The sequence below is a fragment of the Ixodes scapularis genome, unplaced genomic scaffold (assembly GCF_016920785.2).
Source record: "Ixodes scapularis isolate PalLabHiFi unplaced genomic scaffold, ASM1692078v2 PGA_scaffold3__209_contigs__length_174095766, whole genome shotgun sequence".
Taxonomy (NCBI): Eukaryota; Metazoa; Arthropoda; class Arachnida; order Ixodida; family Ixodidae; genus Ixodes; species Ixodes scapularis.
In genome coordinates this window covers 166,593,549-166,615,706 of record NW_024609868.1, presented here as the reverse complement: position 1 = coordinate 166,615,706, position 22,158 = coordinate 166,593,549, and the positions used below count along the sequence as shown (strand labels likewise).

The 22,158-nt window shown below is 46.9% G+C and overlaps 1 protein-coding gene across 1 annotated transcript in view; it reads left to right on the top strand.

Moving 5' to 3' along the window:
* The window catches only part of LOC8037449 (peptidase M20 domain-containing protein 2-like), a 43,734-nt gene that overhangs the window by 5,522 nt on the left and 16,054 nt on the right, over positions 1 to 22,158 (top strand). The window contains exon 3 of the mRNA XM_042292960.1: positions 21,064 to 21,208. Within this exon, the coding sequence (XP_042148894.1) occupies positions 21,064 to 21,208 (145 nt within the window). The remainder of the gene's footprint in view (positions 1 to 21,063; positions 21,209 to 22,158) is intronic.

Below are 22,158 nucleotides of genomic sequence, written 5' to 3'. Positions count from 1 at the left end.
CTTCTAATCCTCACTTGCGCGCTTCCGAGGATGCTGTTATTGTTGACCTGTTGATGACGCGGAATTATCCGAAACGTTTTATTGACAACACGCGCAAACAGATAGGACAAGGAAGAAGTCAGGCTAATGAAAGATTTAGGACAGGGCAAGTAACAATACCCTACTTGAAAGGTATTTCTGAGTCTATTCACAGGGCCCTCGCCCCTTTGAATATCCGCACAGCTTTCAAACCCCATCGTAAACTACGTGACCCCATTTCTATACCTAAAGATTACACCCCCCCCCCCCCCCCCAGAGTCCCAGAGTCCCAGTGCGGTGTTGTGTATAAAGTGAATTGTCTAGACTGTGACGCATCCTACATTTGGGAGACAGGCCGGAGGCGCTACACTCGCCTAAACGAACACAGAAGGGACGTGGCGAAGGCCACGCATGCGACAAGAGCGTAGGCCATTGTTGGAATACGGGTCACAGTTTCGACTTTGAGAATGCGTCCACTACGGCGCGTGAACAAAGGTGGGGTCCACGCAGGTTCGTGGAATCATGGTTCATCCGAAGTGACTCATCGGCTGGCAGCTTCAACCGCGGCCCCTCCCCGATGAGTACGTGGACTTGCTTAAATAGGACTGTTGAAGTTTTTTCGCTCATTCCTGCTCGAAGCTTTCACTGATGATGTTTCCCGAATGGGAGACGAAACGTTTGATTCAATTGTTAATCTTGTTACGTAAAGTCGGCGCAGTTTTTGTTATTTTTTTTAGGCACAATCGTCTCAGGTGTTATATTAAGTATAGTTGTCACCAGCTCTTTCACTTGTGTTTTTTTAATGATTCATCATGAATCTCTACTTAATATAGTCCAGATCTTGGCTTTTTTCATCGAAAAATTAATCACTCTTTTATTTGCACAAAGAAAATTCTGACTAGCTCTCCGCGCCTCTGGATGTCTTCAAGGCACCCGCTGTTGCATGCGCAATACATATCCCAGTAGTCTCGACAGACTCCCCAAAACGTCGTCCCAGCGGCCATTCAGTCGTGGCGTTTGCGTTGTCCGTTGTTCAGAAGGCTAGATACCTCCAGTGAATTCTTCTCATTGAGCCACTATAACCAATTTCTTTGGTGAAGAAAGCGTCAGAGCTCATTATTTGCGTGTGCTCGGCCGACTCATTCCTGATGGTACTGTTAAGAATGGAACATTCGGTGTCCTTCTTCCGGGTTCGGCGATTCAAGGAGAGCTCGCAAATCTGCGTTTTGAGAGCGGAAACGACCCGGTCATCCACAGGAGGGGACAAAGCATCCTCGCCTCCAGCCACACCCTTGGGCGCGGGCGAAGGATCTTGGACGAGCTGCTGCCTTGTTGACCTGCTCGGAGGTCGTCCTCGGAGACAAAGACGACTCCATTATAATCGGTAACAGGTTAAGAAGGTAGCGGCAAATGCCCCTCAAAGAGAATTATACATCCCTCCGCCACCTCCGCATCCAATAGCGTCACCCATCGTTTCCGTGACGTCGCCGCCACCCCGCGAGGAGGGTCTTGCCTTTGTGTACATATTTGCTTTATCTTTCGACTTTGACTTAGCACTGTGGAAGCCACGAGAGGGAGATTAGAGTTTTCCCCCTCCGATGGAAACAAATACGACTTTCGGGGATTAGCTTCCCCCTCCGATGGATACAAAGGCTGCTTTCAGGGGCTCGGTTCCCCTCTAATGAATACGAAGGTCGCTTTCTTAAAAAGTGGGATCGTAGGCAAGTTGGAATCCATTGAAGCGGAACAAGGAGCGTTTCCAGTGAACTCTTTCGACTGCGGAGAGATTTGAAACGGGCGCATCACGCTTGTGGGAGGAGCTTCTCCTACCTTCTGGAGTTGCAACCGACTATAGAAGAGGATCAGGAGTGCCCTAGTTTGCGGCCCAGCCCACGAGATATGGTTTCCGAGTTTCAACGCAGCGGAAATGAGGACAGCTCAACGCTTCTCCCCGGTGGGGAAATAAGAGGTTTTCCCCCAAACAAAATGGACCGTCATGACAAGCTCACCCGCCTGTCGGGGCATGTGCGTTTGCGGAAACGAGTGTCGACGCGTTCGTGACGTCAGCGGGACGCGCGTGTGTGTGTGTGTGTGTGTGTTTGTTTGTGTGTGCGCGCGGGAAAGCCAGAGAGGCATGGCCTAACTGGGCGCGAACTTTTGCTGCATCACCATTGGCGGCAGTTTTGCTACCCTGGCGGGGAGTGAGGGAGAAACGGACCCTATATAAGGCGGAGTATAAGGCTGCTCAAGGGTTCTCTCTGATTTTGACGACTGTATTACAACCATCTAATTAAACCGTTTGTTACGTTACCAAGTCTCCCACCCTCACTTAACCCTTGGGTTCTTCACTTCGGGGAATGGACATCGTCGAGGGCAAGGAAGCCTCCGGACGTGCGGCTCAAACCCCGCCTCTAACAGTACCCATTTGGGACTAACGAAAGATTTGTCTCCATACCCAGAGGGACTGTTCAAAAAGGTGCCTACATCAAACGGGTGCTCGTATCAAACGGGCGCCGGCATCAAAGAGGTATCCGTATCAAAGGGTACCCGTATTAAACGGCTGCCAGTATTCATAATACCATATGACCCGAACGGGTTGACCAGTTTGAAACCCATTCGTATTCCAAACGGATTTTTTTCAGACAGGAAAATCATAGAAAACTTCTAAAATATTCAGTAAAAAGTTCAGTAGTTGTATTTTGATGCGTGTAACTTTTTATTTCTTTTTGAAATACGAGAACTTAGAGCCTGAAGGCTCCTCGTATTCGTACTCGAGCTGATAACGGCGCCGACTGCGTTTATACTTACATTAACCGCAGATTGCCGCTATTCCCACCATCAGGTCCGATCCTTATAGCACTGCCTGACTGATGGCGTCTAATCAGGGTTCATACCTTGTCATTTAAAATAAAAATTAAAGGAAAAAAATATTATATTGCTATCTTTGTGCCACACAGATTTGGAGGCAAATTAACTGCTGCACATCTGCATGACATCAAGGAAATATGCATCTAATTCAGCCGCCGCGTACAAGCTATACATGGTGTTTCTCGAAACGTGAGCTAAATCGTTCCTGCGAAAAGTACGCTTCACACGCAAAAAAAAAAGGTTAGCCGTATTAATCTCTCCCAAAAAGGCCCAACTTAAAAAAAAAAAATATATGAACGTTCGGTATGATTAGTTTCTTAATAAATTAAAAGTAATGAACGCTTTAGATCAAGACATAAGTAACATCTTAACCCATATCATAAATTCTACCCTAGAATCGGGCATATTTCCAAACCCGCTCAAAATTGCTAAAGTTACCCCTGTCTTTAAAGGAGGGAAACCATATCTACAAAAGTATAGACCTATATCAGTCTTGCCAATATTTTTGAAAATATTTGAGGCAGTTATACAAAGCCGATTATATCAGTTTCTGATAAAGCATGATGTCATAAATAAATCTCAGTGGGGCTTCAAAAAGGGCAAATCATCAGAGCAGGCACTTGTTGAGACGAAAGACAAACTAAGATACAACATGGACAATATATTGCCGCGCGCAGGGTCACGGACTTCTAGAACTTTCTTGTTTATTCTTGCTCCGTACATAACTTCTGTCGTTTATCCCTGCTTATGTTGTTCTAGAAAGTGCGTGTTCATTCTCGCCCCGAGCGCGCTACGCTCGAACCTTCTCCGCCGAATCTTCGAGATAGTGACTCACTCTAGATAAGACGCCGCTCGCGACATTGTCGAGTCAGTTTTCGCCTCAGCGTTCGATCGTGCCGCTTCACCGCCTTCGACGCTCGCGACGCTCTGTTGTTATCTTTCTTTCTGCTTTTACTTCTTGGGCACAAGTTCGCCCGATTAAACGCTCAGTTTACTCCGTTATTCGCCGCCTCATCACTTGTCCTTCGTGACATTTTGGTGGAGGTGCGGGGTAACACCTTATGCCTCTTCGCCGTACCCCTCCGAGGACCCGTTCGGCAAGCCCCACTCCAAGACGACCTTTTGAAGAAGAGACAGGGCCCCGAGCAAGCCAGCGTCTCCGAGGACAACCACCAGAGCTTGGTCCACTGCCGGACAACGCCAAGAAGCCACCCAAGCCGATGATGGACTCCACGGCGCAGCCGACGGAAATCCCCCAAGCAGCACCGTCCTACGTCTTCCTGCCTGTGGTTCCCCGTGTGCCGACGCCGTTCCACGGTGAAATTTATGAGGATGTAGAAGACTGGCTGCAGCACTACGAACGTGTAGCACGCCATAATGGATGGACCACTGAGCAGCGCCTCCAAAACCTCTACTTCTCTTTGGAGGGTACCGCGAGGCAGTGGTTCGAGAACCACGAGGCGTCGCTTACGTCGTGGGACACCTGTATCGCCGGCCTGAAAGACACATTTACGAACCAGACACGACGACAGCGAGTGGAAGACCTTCTGCAAGTACGAACCCAAGGGTCCAACGAAACGGTCACCAGCTTCGTTGAAGACGTCCTCCGCCTGAGCAACCGCGCCGACCCTCAGTCCACCGAGGAGAAGAAGCTGCGCGTGCTGATGAGAGGAGTGAGGAGTGACATCTTCGGCGGCCTTGTTCGCAACTCACCAACAACTGTCGGGGAATTCGTTACCGAGGCAACCAACATCGAGCGTGCCCTGTCAATCCGAGCCAGCCACTACAACCGACTCGCCGGCACGCCTGTTGCGTCGACGCTGACACCTTCCCGATTCGACGAGGGCGGCGCCCGTGCTGACAATATTCGTGCAATTGTCCGCGACATCGTCCGGGAGGAGCTCCGGAAACTGCGGCCTGCTGCCAACCAGCCGGCTGAGCTGTCGATAGCCGAAGTGGTGCGCGAAGACGTCCAGCGGGCAATTCAACCGGAGGCTCCTGCCAGCGTAGCACCACCCGAAGAGCCCGCCCTGACCTACGCAGCAGTGGCCCGACGGCCACCGCCTCCTCCTCCAGCCTATGTTGCGCCGCCCCGACGTCGTTCTCCTGCGCTGCAGCACGACCGCCGCCGCGACGACCAGGTTCAGTACGCCGCCCAAGAGCCCCGCGCACCTCGGAAGACCGACGTGTGGCGAACACCCGACCGACGTCCTTTGTGTTTCCACTGCGGGGAAGCGAACCACACATACCGCCAATGCCCATACCGGCGACTCGGGCTGCGGGGGTTCCACCCGAATGACCCACGCCCCCGTTACGGTGAACGCCCTCGGGAGATCGACGAGTACCTTCGACGACCTCAGTCCCCCGAGCCTGCCTCCCGCCGAGAGTTCCGGTCGCCATCGCCACGACGTCCGGCTTCGCCGATGCACCGACCCCGACGAGAAAGCCTGTCACCCCTCGCTCCTCGCCGGGGAAACTAGGCGCGGCAACCCCTGGAGGTGGAGTTGCCGAAGACGACCGACGTAAAGAGCCTCCAAGAACGACGGAGCGCTCCCACTCTCCCGACGCCACGCATCACAACGACGCTCCTGCATCAGTGTCCAACAACCTGAACGTTGTGATCGACGGCCTCGACGCGTCGGCACTCGTGGACACCGGAACAGACTACTCAGTCTTGAGTGGGAGGCTCTCCCGCCGCCTTCGAAAAGTCATGACGCCGTGGGATGGACCACAAATAAGAACCGCCGGAGGACACCTGATTACACCAGTCGGGAGATGCACCACTCGCGTCGAGATTCACGGCGAAACATGCCCTGTGAAGTTCGTCGTTCTGCAAGACTGCTCGAGGGACGTCATTCTCGGAATGGACTTCCTGTGTGAATACGGCGCCATCATCGACCTTGCGGAGAACAAGCTGACGCTTCGGAAGCCTGTGCCATCGGTGGAAAATCCCAAACCTACGTTAGCTGCAGTGCGAGCCCTCGTCAGCCACGTAAACCTGCCGCCGCTGTCGAGTGTCTTTGTGCCCGTCGGGACCGAAGGAGCCACTTGCGGTGTAGCACTGCTGGAAGGAAGCGTCCAACTTCTCCTCGGACGAGGGATTGGCATTGCAAGAGGCGTAACCGAGCTCCAGGACGGGCGTACCGTAGCCCTTGTCACCAACTTCCGGCAAGAGTCGCAGCACCTTACAAAGGGTACAGCTGTGGGCTACGTCGAGGAAATTCAAGACTCAGCCGCGATCGCCGTGATCTCAGAAGACGCCTCTCCGACGCAGAACAAGACAATCACGTCCTCAGAGCTCGACATCGACCCGTCCCTCCCAGCCCCACAACGACGACAACTTCGTGACCTTCTCGCCGAGTTCAGTGAGTGCTTCTCCGCGTTGTCGAAGTTGCGCCAAACGACGGTTGCGAAACATCGGATAATTACTGATGACGACGCACTCCCTGTGCATCGGTCGCCGTACAGGGTCTCCGTGAAAGAAAGGGAAGCCATCCAGCAGCAGGTACAAGAAATGCTCAGCGACGACATTGTCCAGCCCTCAAGCAGTCCGTGGGCTTCACCGGTAGTCCTGGTGAAAAAGAAAGACGGGACTCTTCGGTTCTGCGTGGACTATCGCCGACTGAACGCCGTAACAAAAAAAGGACGTCTACCCGCTGCCACGGATCGACGACACCCTGGACCGGCTGCGCCACGCCCGATACTTTTCGTCGATGGACTTAAAGAGCGGGTACTGGCAGATTGAGGTCGACGAACGAGATCGTGAGAAGACAGCCTTCGTCACGCCGGATGGGCTGTATGAGTTTAAAGTAATGCCGTCCGGGCTGTGCACAGCGCCGGCAACCTTCCAGCGCGTTATGGACACCGTCCTTGCCGGCTTGAAATGGCAAAGCTGTCTCGTCTACCTCGACGATGTAGTGGTGTTCGCAAGCGAATTCGACGAGCACCTGAGACGACTGCGAGCCGTGCTACAGGCCTTCAAGGCTGCTGGGCTGACCCTCAAGCCTTCCAAGTGTCGGTTCGCCTATGGTGAGCTGAAATTCTTGGGCCACGTCGTGAGTGCGCAGGGTGTAAGCCCTGATCCCGCAAAGACGTCCGCTGTCGCCGAGTTCCCGAAGCCATCAGACAAGAAGACCGTTCGAAGATTTCTTGGGCTGTGCGCCTATTACAGACTGTAATAGGGCTGTGCGCCTATTACAGTTCGTGACTTTGCACAAATTTCTGCACCGCTGACGCATCTGACGAAAGACGACGTGCAGTTCCAGTGGGGAGAGGAGCAAGAGCAAGCGTTCGGCGAACTCAAGCGAAGGCTCCAGTCGCCCCCTATCCTCGGACATTTTGACCAGTCGGCGGAGACTGAAATCCACACGGACGCCAGCAATACCGGTCTCGGTGCGGTACTCGTTCAGCGACACAAGGGGCAGAGAGAGTAATCGCTTACGCAAGCCTGGCGCTGTCTAAGGCAGAACAAAATTATTCAACGACCGACAAAGAATGTCTTGCTGTCGTCTGGGCGATAACCAAGTTCCGCCCGTACTTGTATGGGATCCCGTTTCGCGTGGTCACAGACCACCACGCCCTCTGCTGGCTCGCAAACCTCAAGGATCCGTCCGGACGCCCCGCCCGCTGGAGCCTTCGACTGCAGGAATTCGACGTAACCGTTGTGCATAAGTCCGGCCGCAAGCATAATGACGCTGACTGTTTGTCTAGGGCTCCAGTCGAACCTCCAATCTCCGGCGCCGACGACGATGACGACTCCCTTTTTCTAGGCGCAGTTAACGCTACCGACATGAGGGCACTGCAACGGGACGACGCAGAACTTAGCTCCGTGATCGACCACCTCGAAGGTCGAGGAAGCTCTGTCCCACGGGTCTTTTCTCGGGACCTACCGAGCTTTGTCCTGCGGGGAGGCGTGCTCTTCAGAAAGAATTTCGGAGCCAGCGAAACTCCTTGGCTGCTGGTTGTCCCCGCCAACCTCCGAGAAGAAATTTTTCAAGCGTGCCACGACGACCCAACGGCCGGACATCTCGGCTACAGCAGGACCCTTGCCCGGATTCGTGACAAGTACTACTGGCCAAAGCTTCCGAAGACCGTCCATCTCTACACACGATCGTGCCATGAGTGCCAGCGACGCAAGAAACCGCCGTCAAAGCCAGCAGGTCTCCTCCAGCCGATTACCCCGCCAACCAAGCCCTTCCAACAAATTGGAATGGATTTGCTGGGTCCTTTTCCACCGTCAACGATGGGGAACCGCTGGATAATCGTCGCCACCGATTATCTTACTCGTTACGCCGACACGAAAGCCCTTCCGTCGGGGACTGCGGTCGAAGTCGCCAAGTTCTTCATCGAGTCCATCGTCCTCCGGCATGGCGCCCCCGAAGTACTGATCACAGACCGAGGGTCATCGTTCATGGCACAGTTGACCCAAGAGATCCTTCGTCTAAGCCACACGGAACACCGTCGAACAACGGCATACCATCCGCAGACCAATGGTTTGACGGAGCGGCTCAACAAAACAATCGCCGACATGGTCTTTATGTACGTCGACGTGGAGCACAAGACCTGGGACGAAGTGCTGCCCTACGTCACGTTCGCCTACAACACAGCAGTGCAAGAGACCACAGGAGTGACACCCTTCCAGCTGGTGTACGGCCGGGCGGTGACGACTATGCTGGACTCTATGTTGCCGCACGAGTCAGTCGACGACGGGAGCGATGACGCCCAGGTAGGTGGTTGCTCAACGGGCAGAAGAGGTCCGCCAGCTAGCCAGACTACGAATTCAAGACCAGCAACGTGTCGACGCCGGCCGCTACAATCTTCGCCGGCGTGACGCCCACTTTCAACCCGGAGACCGGGTGTGGGTCTGGACACCAATACGGCGCCGCGGTCTCAGCGAGAAGCTTCTGAAACGCTATTTCGGACCCTACAAGATCATCCGACGGCTCGGCGATCTGAACTACGAAGTCCTTCCCGACGGAACGCGCCCATCTGCAAGACGTCAGCCGCGACCCGAGGTGGTACACGTCGTCCGGCTGAAGCCGTATTACGAACGATAGAACTTTTTAGTCTTGTCGACGAGTGAACCATAGAGTAATATAGTAAACGTAAAGAGAGGACACAGGAGCCGATTCGCGGCCCAGATAATGCGTTTCATACCCTCCGCTACGTGGCGCTTTTCTACAATTTGGTTAAAATTAATTAAAACTCTTTCTTTGAAAAGTAATTATTTTTTAAATGGCAATGCTTTAAAATTGTTTAAAGTACTTAAAACGACTAAATAGATTAAATCAAATACGTCACAAAAACCACGTGATGAATGGCGCCTGCTATGGCCTGCCTGCCTGCACGCCGTCGCCTCTGCATCATTCTGCATGGCCTCTGCTCGTCCCTGCGTCGTTCGTGTGTGCCGTGCGTGCCGTCCATCTGCGCTTTCTGCTGCATCATGTTCGGTCGACTTTGCATCAATCAAGGTGACGCATGACCGCCCGCGTGCTCGCATGCTCGGCGTGAATTCGTGGAGCCGATCGGTTCGAGCTTCTCGCGCTTTTGTTTCTGCCGGGCTGTCTGGCTGCCCTTGAACGTGTGTGCATGTTGATTTTCGATGAGATTGTTTTAAAAAAAGAATTTAACTTACGACCTTGCACACGACATTGTCCATGGGTTTACATATGACGGTGTTGAACGAACCTCTAACATTGCTGATAGAGCCTTGGTTGTTATGCTGTCTGAAATTTCCAGGAGGTGCGTTTGCACACACTGTTGTTCACACTCCAACAACGTCTTCTGTTTAACGCAGTCTCCTCATTTCTCTCATTCGGGAGCTTAAAGGGGCGGTGCAATGATATTCAATTGGAATGTTTTTCACTTTACACGAGCTTACTGGCGCTAGTGGGACTCAAGGATACTTGCACGCAACGCCACTGACCAAGAAACTCCTCTGTTGCGCTGTAATTTCGAGGACAAAACCCAGTGTTTTTATTCAATCTCTCCTTCGAAAAACCTGATGACATAGCTGGACGGTAGCAGTACCGCCCAGTGACGATATTTGAATACGGCTCATAGATTGGACCCGAGCATGCACTCGATTTGGGCTCGTGATAATCGATAGCTCGAAAAACATTCGGGTAGTGTCCTGTGTCCAATCGCTGCAATGACGACAACAGCCTAACCATAACAATGTCTGGAACTCAGCGCGTGTCCTGTGCCTTGCCAACCCCAGCGCATGACTATGACCAACATTGGCGGCATGTAATCGGCTCCAGATCACGGGGCCGCTTCTTCTGGCTGCGAGTTGAGGGGGTGAACTCTGCTCGTTTTTCTTTATTTTTTTCTGCGACTACGATTGCGTGTGGTGAAAACGAACGGGTATATTTTACGGATCATTAACGTCAGGGATTCGTTTTAAGCGGTATTTGCGCAAAATACAAATATCAGTGCATCGCCCCTTTAAGACTGTTCGCTTCACAGTAAAGGCTGTGGTCTGTGGTTAGGGGGCTTCAAACGTAAGCTTGGTGTGTCTGGTGATAAGCCATTTTTTGAAGTTGACAACGAACACGTTTACTTTGTCTTTGATGTTCCGCATCTTCCCAAAACAACCAAGAGCAATCTCCAAGGCCACAAACTTTGCATTGGAAATGAGGTCATTGAGCGGTCTTCTATTGTTGAACTTCATTGTTCTATCCATGAGATTAGCTTGCAATTGACTCCGAAACTTACTGAGAGACACATTTATTCAAAAAACTTTCTGTAACATGGAAGAAAATTGTGCCCCACAGGAACTGAGCGCCTCAAACTTTCATGTAATCATATCTCTTGTTTATGCAACGAAACTTCCTGAGGCAGCCATGGCTACAGCCTATTTCTGTGATAGGATGGACATACTTTTTGATTGTCAAAATAGTTAAAAAATTCAAGAAGACAGGGCAGAAGTTGCGTCATGCCATTCTGAAGGGAGAATCTCAAATACTTGATTTTCTCCACCAGTAACTCGGATGGATTTCAGCATGGCAGTTCCAAAGTAGGAGGCAGCCATAAGCCATCATTGGGTGGCAAGTTACTATAAAGAGTGTCCTCATGCTCTGGGATGAGCTTTCAAGCAGCCATGACTTTAAGTTCTTACTTACACGACGCCTGCAGCAAGACACACTTGAGAACGTTTTTGGAGCTAGATACGACAAATGCTGGGCAGCAACGCAAACCCAAATGTGCATCAGTTCACCTCAGGACTAAAACACCTCTAAATAAAGAAACTGCTCAAACTGTCGGACAATGAAAACGTAGAAGATGACAAGGCTGACCTCCTAAAGGAGTTGCAAATATCTTCGCACCATGAAAGTTTAATTTCAGACATTGCGGAATGTCTTCCAACTGATAACTTCCCGCCACTAGAGGATATTTCTGAGCTGGCATCAGACATCAGGTCTAACTTGATTGATGACTCCTCCACGTTTTTATTAGGTTTGGGGCTATTTGATCAAGCTTTTGCTTGAACAGACAACTTACAGCTGTGGCTGTTCTCAGCTGCTATCGGATGAGTCTAATAACTTGACCAGGCCTCACCAGTACTGTCTTGTTGCTAAAGCATACCACGTGCCTGGAAAATTCTTCGGGAACTTAGTAGTACCATCACAGGCTACCTTTCATTTCATTCAGCAACTAGAAAATCACTTTCTTCCCATAATAGAGAGTGTGACAGATGTTCGAGGAGTGTGTGCCGCCTTGTATAGCACACTTTAAGGTCTGGGTGGTTTTCGCCTTTGCCCAGAGGAGTACCACAAAGGGTTTTTAAAATTGTTTTGCAGAATACGCTTGTGTTGAGATGTTTGATTTCTTAACCGGAATTCGGACAAAGTTCGGTTGCACTCTTCAGTGGCTAGTAAGAACGAGACAGGTTTAACTGTTAATAGCGTATTAACAGAGGCGGTTGCCAAACCAAAAACAAAAAGTGATAAAGTGGGCGGTGCAGCTTGCTCTCCAAATATTTGTTTCCCCCTTTTTCCAGCGAATGTGTATCACGGCTCCCTAACAAAAATATTTGTCCACTTTCTAAAAAATTCGATAGAAAATAGTGTATAGAGGCTAACAATATCTGAAAGAAAATGTATCCACTTTTGTATCCACTGTCCATAGTTTTTTAGCCGCTTTTTTCTGAAGCCATATTTCTTTTCTGGACAATTTCGGGGAATATTTAGGGACGTTGAATCTTGTCAGATTTCAAATAGAGTTCTCATTGTTTGGTAATGGCTCGCCCGCAGTGAGTTTGAGGCTATGCAAATTGGTGTTTTTTTATATTTGCCGGAAATCGGGAATTTGTACTATCCGGCGTGTGCTTCGCACTGTTATTATACTCTTATGACTGGTAGTGATAGCGACGTCTTATTTATTTTTGCACTTACTTCCCGTACCCGAGTCGGCGTGAAAGTGAATGTATCATACAGCATGTTCTCCGTGGAAGGGTTTTGTTAACTTGGTTCCGCTAAGAATCTATTACGAAGTGTACGAATGCCGAAGTCCTTCATATTCATTTATTTTTGTGAGTATCGATCTCTTTCGTATAAAACATACAGAGCTTCTGAAGTAAATCATGTGTACATGAATGTGGTCCAATAAAATGCACTCGAACCACTTACTGTTGTTGACCCCAAAATGCTGCACCAGCCAGGAGTCAATGCGGCGATTGTGTAACTTCAATGCTTTACAATAGAAAAAGAACAAGAAATATATATACTTCTGCTTTGTAAAGTAAGTTGAAATATTGTTTGACACATTTTGCACAGACTCTATCATAAAAAATAAAGCAAAAGTGCGTCAGTATTAAAAAAAAAAAACAAAAAAAAAAAAACGGCGGTTTATGAAGTCAAAGAGCTCCCGAGAGCCGAGCGAGGCGGGGAGGAAAGAGAGAGAAAAGGGTACCGGAGAACCGGAGCAGAAACGCCAAAACCGAAACCGAAACTTACTTGACCGGAAACGGAATTAGATTATGCTTAATACCGCCCGCTAGGAGCGCTACCTGTCACTGGTCTATCTGGGCCGCTGGGGCCTATGGCAGTGTCCGCTCTTTACCTTGTGTATATTACTCTATGAGTGAACTGTGAACCGTGAACTGTGGCTCGCAATTCTGCTGTCGTTTTGTTTTGGATTTTTTTTGTTGTTGTTGTTTTGTGCTGCATCGGGACGATGCGCTTTTAAAGGGGGGGATAATGCCGCGCGCAGGGTCACGGACTTCTAGAACTTTCTTGTTTATTCTTGCTCCGGACATGACTTCTATCGTTTATCGCGGCTTATGTTGTTCTAGAAAGTGCGTGTTCATTCTCGCCCCGAGCGCGCTACGCTCGAACCTTTTCCGCCGAATCTTCGAGATAGTGACTCACTCTAGATAAGACGCCGCTCGCGACATTGTCGAGTCAGTTTTCGCCTCAGCGTTCGATCGTGCCGCTTCGCCGCCTTCGACGCTCGTGACGCTCTGTTGTTATCTTTCTTTCTGCTTTTACTTCTTGGGCACAAGTTCGCCCGATTAAACGCTCAGTTTACTCCGTTATTCGCCGCCTCATCACTTGTCCTTCGTGACAATATTATACACAGTGAGGTATTTTTAGATTTAAAGATACAATTCAAAACCAAAATTTGCTAAATAAACTTCAACTGTACGAAATACGAGGAGTAGCTTTGGCTTTAATAATACATTATCTAAGGAATCGCCTTCAATTTGTCAAAGCTAACAACACCATCTCAACCACGTTGGAAGTAAAATATAGTGTCCCCCAGGTTCTATCCTATGCCCCTTGTTTTTTCTCCTTTATATAAATGACATTACTGCTATTCCTATATCCCCAGGGCTGATTTTATACGGAGGTGATACCAACGTAATTTTCGCCTTTGACTGCAACGCATCCCTAAAGTCAATGGCAAAGAGCTGTCTCGCTGACCTTAGCAGTGTGGCTTCATATACACAAACTGCAACTAAATTCTAAGACCAAGTATATAATTTTTGCTACAATAAATGAACAGGGTAATACTCCAATAACTAGATATTTCGAAAACGCAATTATAGAGCAAGTTTCCGAACAAAAGCTTTTAGGCGTTTGGTTCAACCAGGAGCTTAGCTGGAATACACATGTAAATAAGTTGACTTCTGAGCTTTCGCAGACAGTTGGATGTTTGTATAAAATAAGAAACCTGATCCCTACGTGGTTAAAAAAACAAATATATTACTTTCTTTTCTACTCAGAGTTATGTGTCACGTATGTGCTAAACAGCTTCGCTGGTCGTCCCTCTTCACAGAATAAAAAAAATTATGATTTCTATTAATTTTTTTTATTTTCACGTTTTTTAGGATTTGGCTTTTTTTCAGAGCGAGCCTTTGCACCGGCGGTCCCGCTCTTCTTGGCCGAGGTAGGTAACGTACTAGCTGCGCGCTTGAACAGCGAAGTGCAAGACTGCTGGTACAAAGACGCGCCCCGAAAGGAAACCGAAACCTAGAAATGCGTTCACATTAAGCTTTTTTTTGTTGTTTTCTTTTTAAACGCCGTCAAGTGCTGAGCATGCCTTTTATATCTGTAACATAAGCAGATTGAGTAGTTTTCGATGGTTCTCACCATGCTTCCGATTTAAATTTTACCTATATATCCACCAATTAAAAAGTCGATTACTCTAAACTAATTACTAAACTACCCTTAGTTAAAAATCTTTTAAAATCAGTATACTGAAAGTATACTAATAGTGAACTTAGGGTATGTACTGAAATCGTACTAGTTTCACACTTTTATGAAACAAAATAGTGTATCTTTAGTACACCCCAAGTACATATGTAGTATACCATAAGTGCACCTCGAGTGTACTTTTAGCATACTATAAATGCGTGTTTGGTACACTACATGTATAATTTTAGCGTACTAAATGTACACTACCAGTACATATATGCGGAGTGTCCCAGATGACTTGCACCAAACTGAAAAAAAAAAACGGAGCGTTTTGCGGGAGTGAAACCAACTGTACGCTGTTAGAAAGTCTCTTGCGAAAGTGCACGAAATTGTTTTAGTGCGCCTATTCATTTAATCAAGAGTAACAAGCTAACTTTTGAAATCTTCGTTTAAAAGCCGAGGTGTGAAATTGAAAGCTGTAGAGCCCGTTAAGAAACACCCAATTAAACCATATTCAACAAGGCGCACTTCGCATGCTCCTTTTTCCTAGCCTTCAAAAAAACGCCCGCGAAATCCAAAAAATACCGCGTGACAACTCGCTTCCCCAATCACGGCGTGCGGGCGCGCCGCGAAAGTACGTTCTTTGAAGGCCGGAAAAAAGCACGAAAACGTATTATGTTTCAAACACTTTAATTGGGTGTTTCTCACTGCGCCCTGCAACTTTACAATTGCCATCTTGGCCCTTAAAAGAATATTTGAAAGGTTAGCTCATTAATCTTAGTTATTTACATCACCAGGCGCATTAAACAAATCTGTGCACTTTCTCAAGACGCTTGTTAACGACAGTTGATTTCACTCCTGCAGAGCCCTCCGGTGTTTTTTTTAAGTATGGTTCAAGTTATCTGGGACGCCGTGTATGTCGGACGTTCTGAATGGAAAGAACGGTCTCAAATTGGCCAGACAAGTCGGCGCCTGCATTTATAAAAGCTGACTTTTCAAAGGTGTTTCTTGGAAAGGCTGTATTCCAGCCTGTGAAATTTCATGTCATATAGCTCCATTCTCGTGAAATATTAAGAAACGCCGTTGACAACTCAATTGATGATGATAATGCAGAGGCGCCACCATCGGGAGATGCACTCTTAAAAATGAGTCAGGAAATTAACGAGGAAATTTTTGGCAGCACTATTCCTCGTGAGAATGACGTACCGGCGTCTTCTGAAACTGTGTGAGAAAAGCCATAAAGAAGAGGTGACTGCTTTTTTCAACTGAAAATATGTATGTGTAGCATACAAACATTATGATCAGTGTTCTTAGCGTAATTGATAAGACAGAAATTGAAATCCTACTTATCACTTTATTCAAGTTTCCGAGCCTGCCTCACTGTACACTCTCCCTTGTGATGATGGTATGCCATTACATCCTGCGTAAAAAGAGAAGAGAAAATCACCCTATGCCACTCTATAAGATCACAGAATTCGCTCAAAGGACCACTATGTGAGGAAGGCAAGATAGTACCAACTTCATCCTGACAAAAGGGTGAGGAAAATCGGACAATATCGTTTCTGAAAGCCTGATATGTCAGACATGGGTGGTGTGCCCTTTTTGGATGCCCAGGGCTATGCTACAGGTAATAGTGTTCATTGCAGGGCACAATATTTATTACCTCAAACCTTAGGCACCATAAAGAAAAAAAAAAGATTCAAAGTTGCAGCTTCTACATTTTAAGTACATGGATTGATGAAGGCCACAACGAAAACATCTGAGAATGGCCAATTTCAGGGCTGTGTGTGCAAATAATAATATTGTATTTTAGAAGTTTAGTATAATACGGTATTCGATATTGGTTTCAAGATTAATTGCACTACTGTAAACGACCTAATTTTCGCAAAGGCTTAGTTTTTGCGAGTTTATCGAAATTGCTCAAAATTGGTCATGCAAAAAAGTAACCCCATGGATACGAATGCATTGAAAATTAATCCTGATTGCAAAATTTTGTACCTGGAAAGTATTCTCAACACTAACACTTCATAAAATGAATGAACTATTGAGCTCGTGCAAACAAAGTCGTTTATGCCATTCAAACCTTTCAAAGCGCTCGCAGAGTCACCATTGCGATAAATTTGCTTTGTTCAGTGCGCTTCTCCGCATGTGCCAGTGCGCTGCAGAAATTAGTTCTGGATGAAATCCCAAAAATAGGGGGCATACACACTTTTTGATAAAATAGAATCTAAGAATGTTCACGCCGAATGGCTTTCCAGGAGACTTCTCGGGTCCGAATGCACTGTAACTCCGCAACAAGCAGGCTTTCTTGGGATGACAAGAAAAAACCCAGCGCCCTGAACGCTGTTCGAACCAGCACTCCGGAGAGTTGAAAAGCCTGTCAAGCGCTCGCTATCGGGACAGGCCGCTTACTTACGGTGGCTTCATACCTCTCTGCTCAAGGCACCATCCAGCCACCCATAATAGAGATCAGTGGGCGGACGTCACTTTTACTCCTGTGATGCAGTTCCGTGCAGGTTTCCATAGGTTGCAACCTGCTAGCCCAACTTAGTCATGCCTGCAGCCCTGCGGGGAATGTCAATTACACTTTTTTAGATGTAGACACCCACATTTTGCGTGTACCTGAAAGAAGCTCTAACACAGAGCAAACAGAATGATTGGCCTTTTTTTAATGCCTCCTTTGCTTTTGCTTAGAACACACATACAAGTCATACGCAATTACACATAAGCATTTTTTGTATATAACTTCGAGCGTTTATGAAAAAAAAAAAAAAAGCTCGAAGCTCGAATTTCGAAAAAAAGCTCGATTGAATCTTTTTTATAGAGAAGAGATTCAATATAATGGGGTAGCACATAAATGGTTGCGATGAACTATCCTATATATTTACACACTATCTGATATCATAAAAGCACTAGAGCAGGGTAGGGCTGTACTGCATCAATTATAAATTTCTAACCAATTAAAAGTTGACATTTATTTATTTTATTAGTATTGGCTATTATTCTTTGACAAAGAATAACTGGGCGAGTTGGTACGTTGGTAGTCTTTCAACTCCGTCGAATATTCAGATCCTTTTAACATTTCTTCATGCTTTTGCTTTTTCTAACTGCTCTGCCTTTTGTAGCGGCTTTCGCCGCCACTAAAAAACGTGACATCCAAACTCACTTTATTCACAACACACAATGGCAAACTTGGAAAGCGTGCCGCTTCGGCATAGGCAAAGAGATCGTCCGTCTCTACGGCACAGGCATCAGCACGGGCAAGAAATCATGCTGCTCGCACTTGTAACGTTTTTCTCGCTCCCGCTTTATGAAGCACATCGTCGGCGAGAGATTGTTGGGACCACACGTCAGAACTAGCATGACCTGTGATTGCTTAAACTGCCGTCCGACTGTACTTGAACGCTCCGCAAAAGCGTCGTCGGGTGACCGTCGTAGGGACGGCGTACAGGACAGGCCCACGGCTGGCCCTCGGTTCCGCCGCACGCGAATCTTTCTCACTCTGCGGAGAGAGCCATAAATTTTGAAAATACGCTCTTCTCAAATAACGAAATAAAACCGGGTAGAGCATAGTGAGAGTCAAGCATAGCTTAGCAAGCACACGGTACAAGACAAAGTTTGAAAAAGCGGCGCACTTCGCAGAAAGAAAAGAAACTTCCTCACCTTCGCTTGCACCAGTCGGCCATGACTGGCCGCCACTTGCGACGCTGCGCCTCACAGCTCTCAGTAATCACTTGCTATTATTGAACACGGTATTTGTAAGTAAGCTATCTAAAATATCCGCTAAAACGGCTAAAACGTAAAAGGAAGCGATACTCGAACCCTCCGGAACTCCAACGGCGGCCGAACGGAAGCTGATTGCAATAGCGATGGTCTTGCGCAGTTTTCAAAAGTCTCTTCTTTTTGTTCTTTCTCTTTTTTTTAAGACACAAATAAGCAAGTCAACATATTAATAATATTAATCTCACTTTATTATATTCGTAAAAAATTAACAAAACGTTTAGTTATCTTATGTTTTATCTGAACTTTCGGGTTTCTTTTTCAGTGTAAATCCGAAGCTATCTGAAGCAATTTCACCCTTGTCGCCAAGGCTATTTTGATTCATCAGCGCATGCTTGCACCGCTGGGATTTCGGCTTTTCTGGAAGGATCGGCTCTCGCGACACATAAATAATGAGGGCAACCTCGTGTTTTCAAACAATGAGCGTGCCCGTCTTTTTTGACGAGGGAAAGATACGTTAAATTTACGTCAATTTTTTACAGTGTGGAACTCTCGATCGACGGTGTTGTTCGTTGTTGCAATTGTCAATCTCTTTTCACGTGAATTGAGATGTCTTAGAGTTTTGCTAGATAAATCTACACCATGAAACACTTTCGGTGAAATCTTGAGGTTGTTACATGAAGACGCCGATTTCTCCAGCCAATTTCAGAGCGAGCTTCCATTGATAACACCACTTTGCTAACGCGGTTCAGAAGTTGATTTGCGCAGCATGCGACTATGCAAGGTGGAGCATCTTATGTCCCCATTATTAGCCGTGGTTTATTTTGCCTCCTGTCCTTTTGATTGCTGTGAATGCATATATCTGAAACAGCGTATAGTGCGTTGAGACTTGCATTACAAAAACACCGGATTATCCTGCAAACGTAATTTGTCTACTAGCCTATGAGGCAGCACGGAAGTGGCGGTGCACTTTGAAAACAAAGTCATGTGCATGCTTTTTCATCAGCAGCATTAAACACTTGGTGCGATTGCCCTCGATAGCCTAGCTTCCGAATGGTGCTAACAGTTTTTTTTACAGTAAACTTTTATTCTTCAATAAAGGTAACAGATACAGCTCAGGGAAAGTAAAAGCTATCTTTGCAATAAAAGTAGACTTTTCAATTGCTAAATTTATAGAAATGACTAGCTAAAATAATTATTGACAAGTTAGATAACGCTACTTTCTGTAGCGTACCATGTAGCTAATTATTCTATTTGTGCTTTTTTTTAGGCGTAAGTTCATGTTGCATTTGCGACGTAAGTATGCTATGACAGTGCCGGTCGTTTCCCCGGGGAACTTTTGGACCACGTGGTCTGCAGTGAAATGAGAAATGAAGCATCCCTTTGTCACATTAAGTCAGCTATACCCGATGATATTTTTTAATCAACTGCTTTCAGGAAAATTTGGGGCTCACTGTCATGTTGATGCACTCTTCATGTGTGTCGTGCGACTCGGCGGACATTACGTGGGTGAATAACCGTGGCAACATTTTTTTAAAGTAATTAAAATCCGTAAATTTACTTTTTTTATTATTGCTGTTTAAGAGGCAGTCGTTATTAGAGCCTAACACAATCAAAACTATTCACGAAACAGCAAGAGGCTTTCAGATATTTATTTATCAAATTTCGCACTTTTTTGCCTTGATTCAAGAACCACGCGCGGCAGGGGCGGGCAAAGTGGACAGTGACTTAGCGGTTTTGACATGGCATATCGGTGATGGCATGTTTGTTTGTGTTAGCGAGAACCTCTCATACTGGAGTTCTATGCATTACTTAATTTTCTAGTGAAGTTAAAACCCTCATAAAGTGCTGTCGCGTTCAGCATGGACGAAGTTGCACACTTTTGACAGCGTGCCTTTGGTGGATGCTCCAGCATCATACATCCAACGGTTCGACTGAAGGGAATACGTAAGAATAGCATCCTGCGCTCTGTCCAGCGCGGTGTTTTTAATCAGGCGACGAAAGGCAGAGTTTTAGCTATGAATAACCCAAATTTCGTCACCTTTTCGAAAATTGTTTCAGTTGGGCTAGAGTTTATTCATAGCCCCTTTAAAATTGAAAATTCAACATGGTCAAATACAGTGTCAACTAAAAAAGCTAATTAGACAACGTACTGTGACGTTCATTTACTCATCTAATGTCCACCGAGCCCCACAAATATTCTGTGAAAACGGCATCGGCGTATTTATCGCGTTTTTAGTGTGTTGATGTTAAAAGTCGCGCTATATATATATATATATATATATATACCCGTTATTATAATTTGAGTACACTGACTGCAAGCACTGAAAGTAGACCTTTAGTATACTTAAGTGCACTTTCTGTATACTGATTTTGAACTACTTTGTACTGCGGGCACTACGATTCTACTACATGTACTAGTTTCGTACGGACGAGTATACTTTCAGTCCACCGCCATTTTTACTGGAAGTATACTTTAAGTACACTTAAAGTATACAGTCAGTACAAAGACCGCACTGAAAGTATACTTTTAGTATACTTCAGTACACTTCGAGTGTACTGATTTTGAACGACTTTTCGCTAAGGGTATAGTTTTAAAAAAGAACGTTCTAAATTTTTCCGAACAGGCCCTTTTGCAAAGAACAATATACGACATTATTCTTATTTCTGCGCGATGAGTATTTTTCGGAGGAACGATTTGGCTCATAGCTTAATTCCGTCCCTGTGTACGAAATATTTTTGACGGCCTTTGCTTCTCCCGGATGATGGGAGAACTACAAAACACTTTACAAGTCAAAGCCCATCTTCAAGGTGGAAGCCCGGTGGTCGTCCTCTTGTGCGAATACGATGCGCTCCCGAACATCGGCCACGCTTGCGGACACCATCTGATCGCCGAGAGTGCGGTGGCCGCCGGCATTGGCGTCAAGGAGGTGCTCCAGCGGGACTCTTCGCTCCCAGGAAAGGTACGGCCGACACATTTGGCCTCGCTTCAGTTCAACCGGCTTAATTACGGTATCAAAACTCGTAAGCTATAAAGTGTTTCTTCTCACTCAGACATAGAGCATGATGTTTCACGAATGTACGTCATTTGGATTGAATTGAATTGAACCTTAGTTCAGCAACATTATGCCGAGGACGGTGGACAAAAAGCTACTAAGAGCTAACTTGGGTAAATCCGGTGCCCTCGCACGTACAGGAAAGGCATGATTTAAAAACAATCCTATTTGAACATTTCTAAAAAATAATAGAAAACAACTCAACATATTTAATGCAAATTTACATGAAAAAAATTCGAAACATTCTCATAAAATTCCCGCCAAATCAATTACATTGACCTAAATAAGACAACAAGTGTCCATTTTTTTTGTGTTTTGTTATAAAATAAGTAATAAAGCGGTTCATGCAAATGTTATTAAGCCGTGTAGGTAAGTTATGACCAGAAGACACAGGCCTCTCTGCCCGAAGAATACTCCACGCTGTGTGTTTCCTCCGAGCACTGGAGCTGTCACCGAGTTCCGAGCCTCAGGGGGATGTTTTCGCGAGACAGCACGTCTGGTGTTGTATACACTGTGCATCTCTGTGGCTGCATGGCGGAAGGAGGACGCTTCATTATCTGCGACAACTTCACGCTGTTTCTAGTGACATACTCCTGGTAGGCCCACCTGCCTTAAAATACTCGCGCTGAGTGCAAAAACACTCGGGCATCGAGACGCCGCCCTGGAAATTGGTCTGGCGGCAGTCAGCTTCCGCGTCGCGCATTTGTGCATTTGTGTCACTCGTGTGTCGCGTATTTCTTTTGTGGTGTTCGGAGATTCGGACCTAAAGCGGCAAACATTTCGAGCCAAAAAGCTTTAACAAAGAGTGTTTAGTCGCGCAGAAAATGCAACGCGAGCCGCCCTGGCCGCCCGCTTCA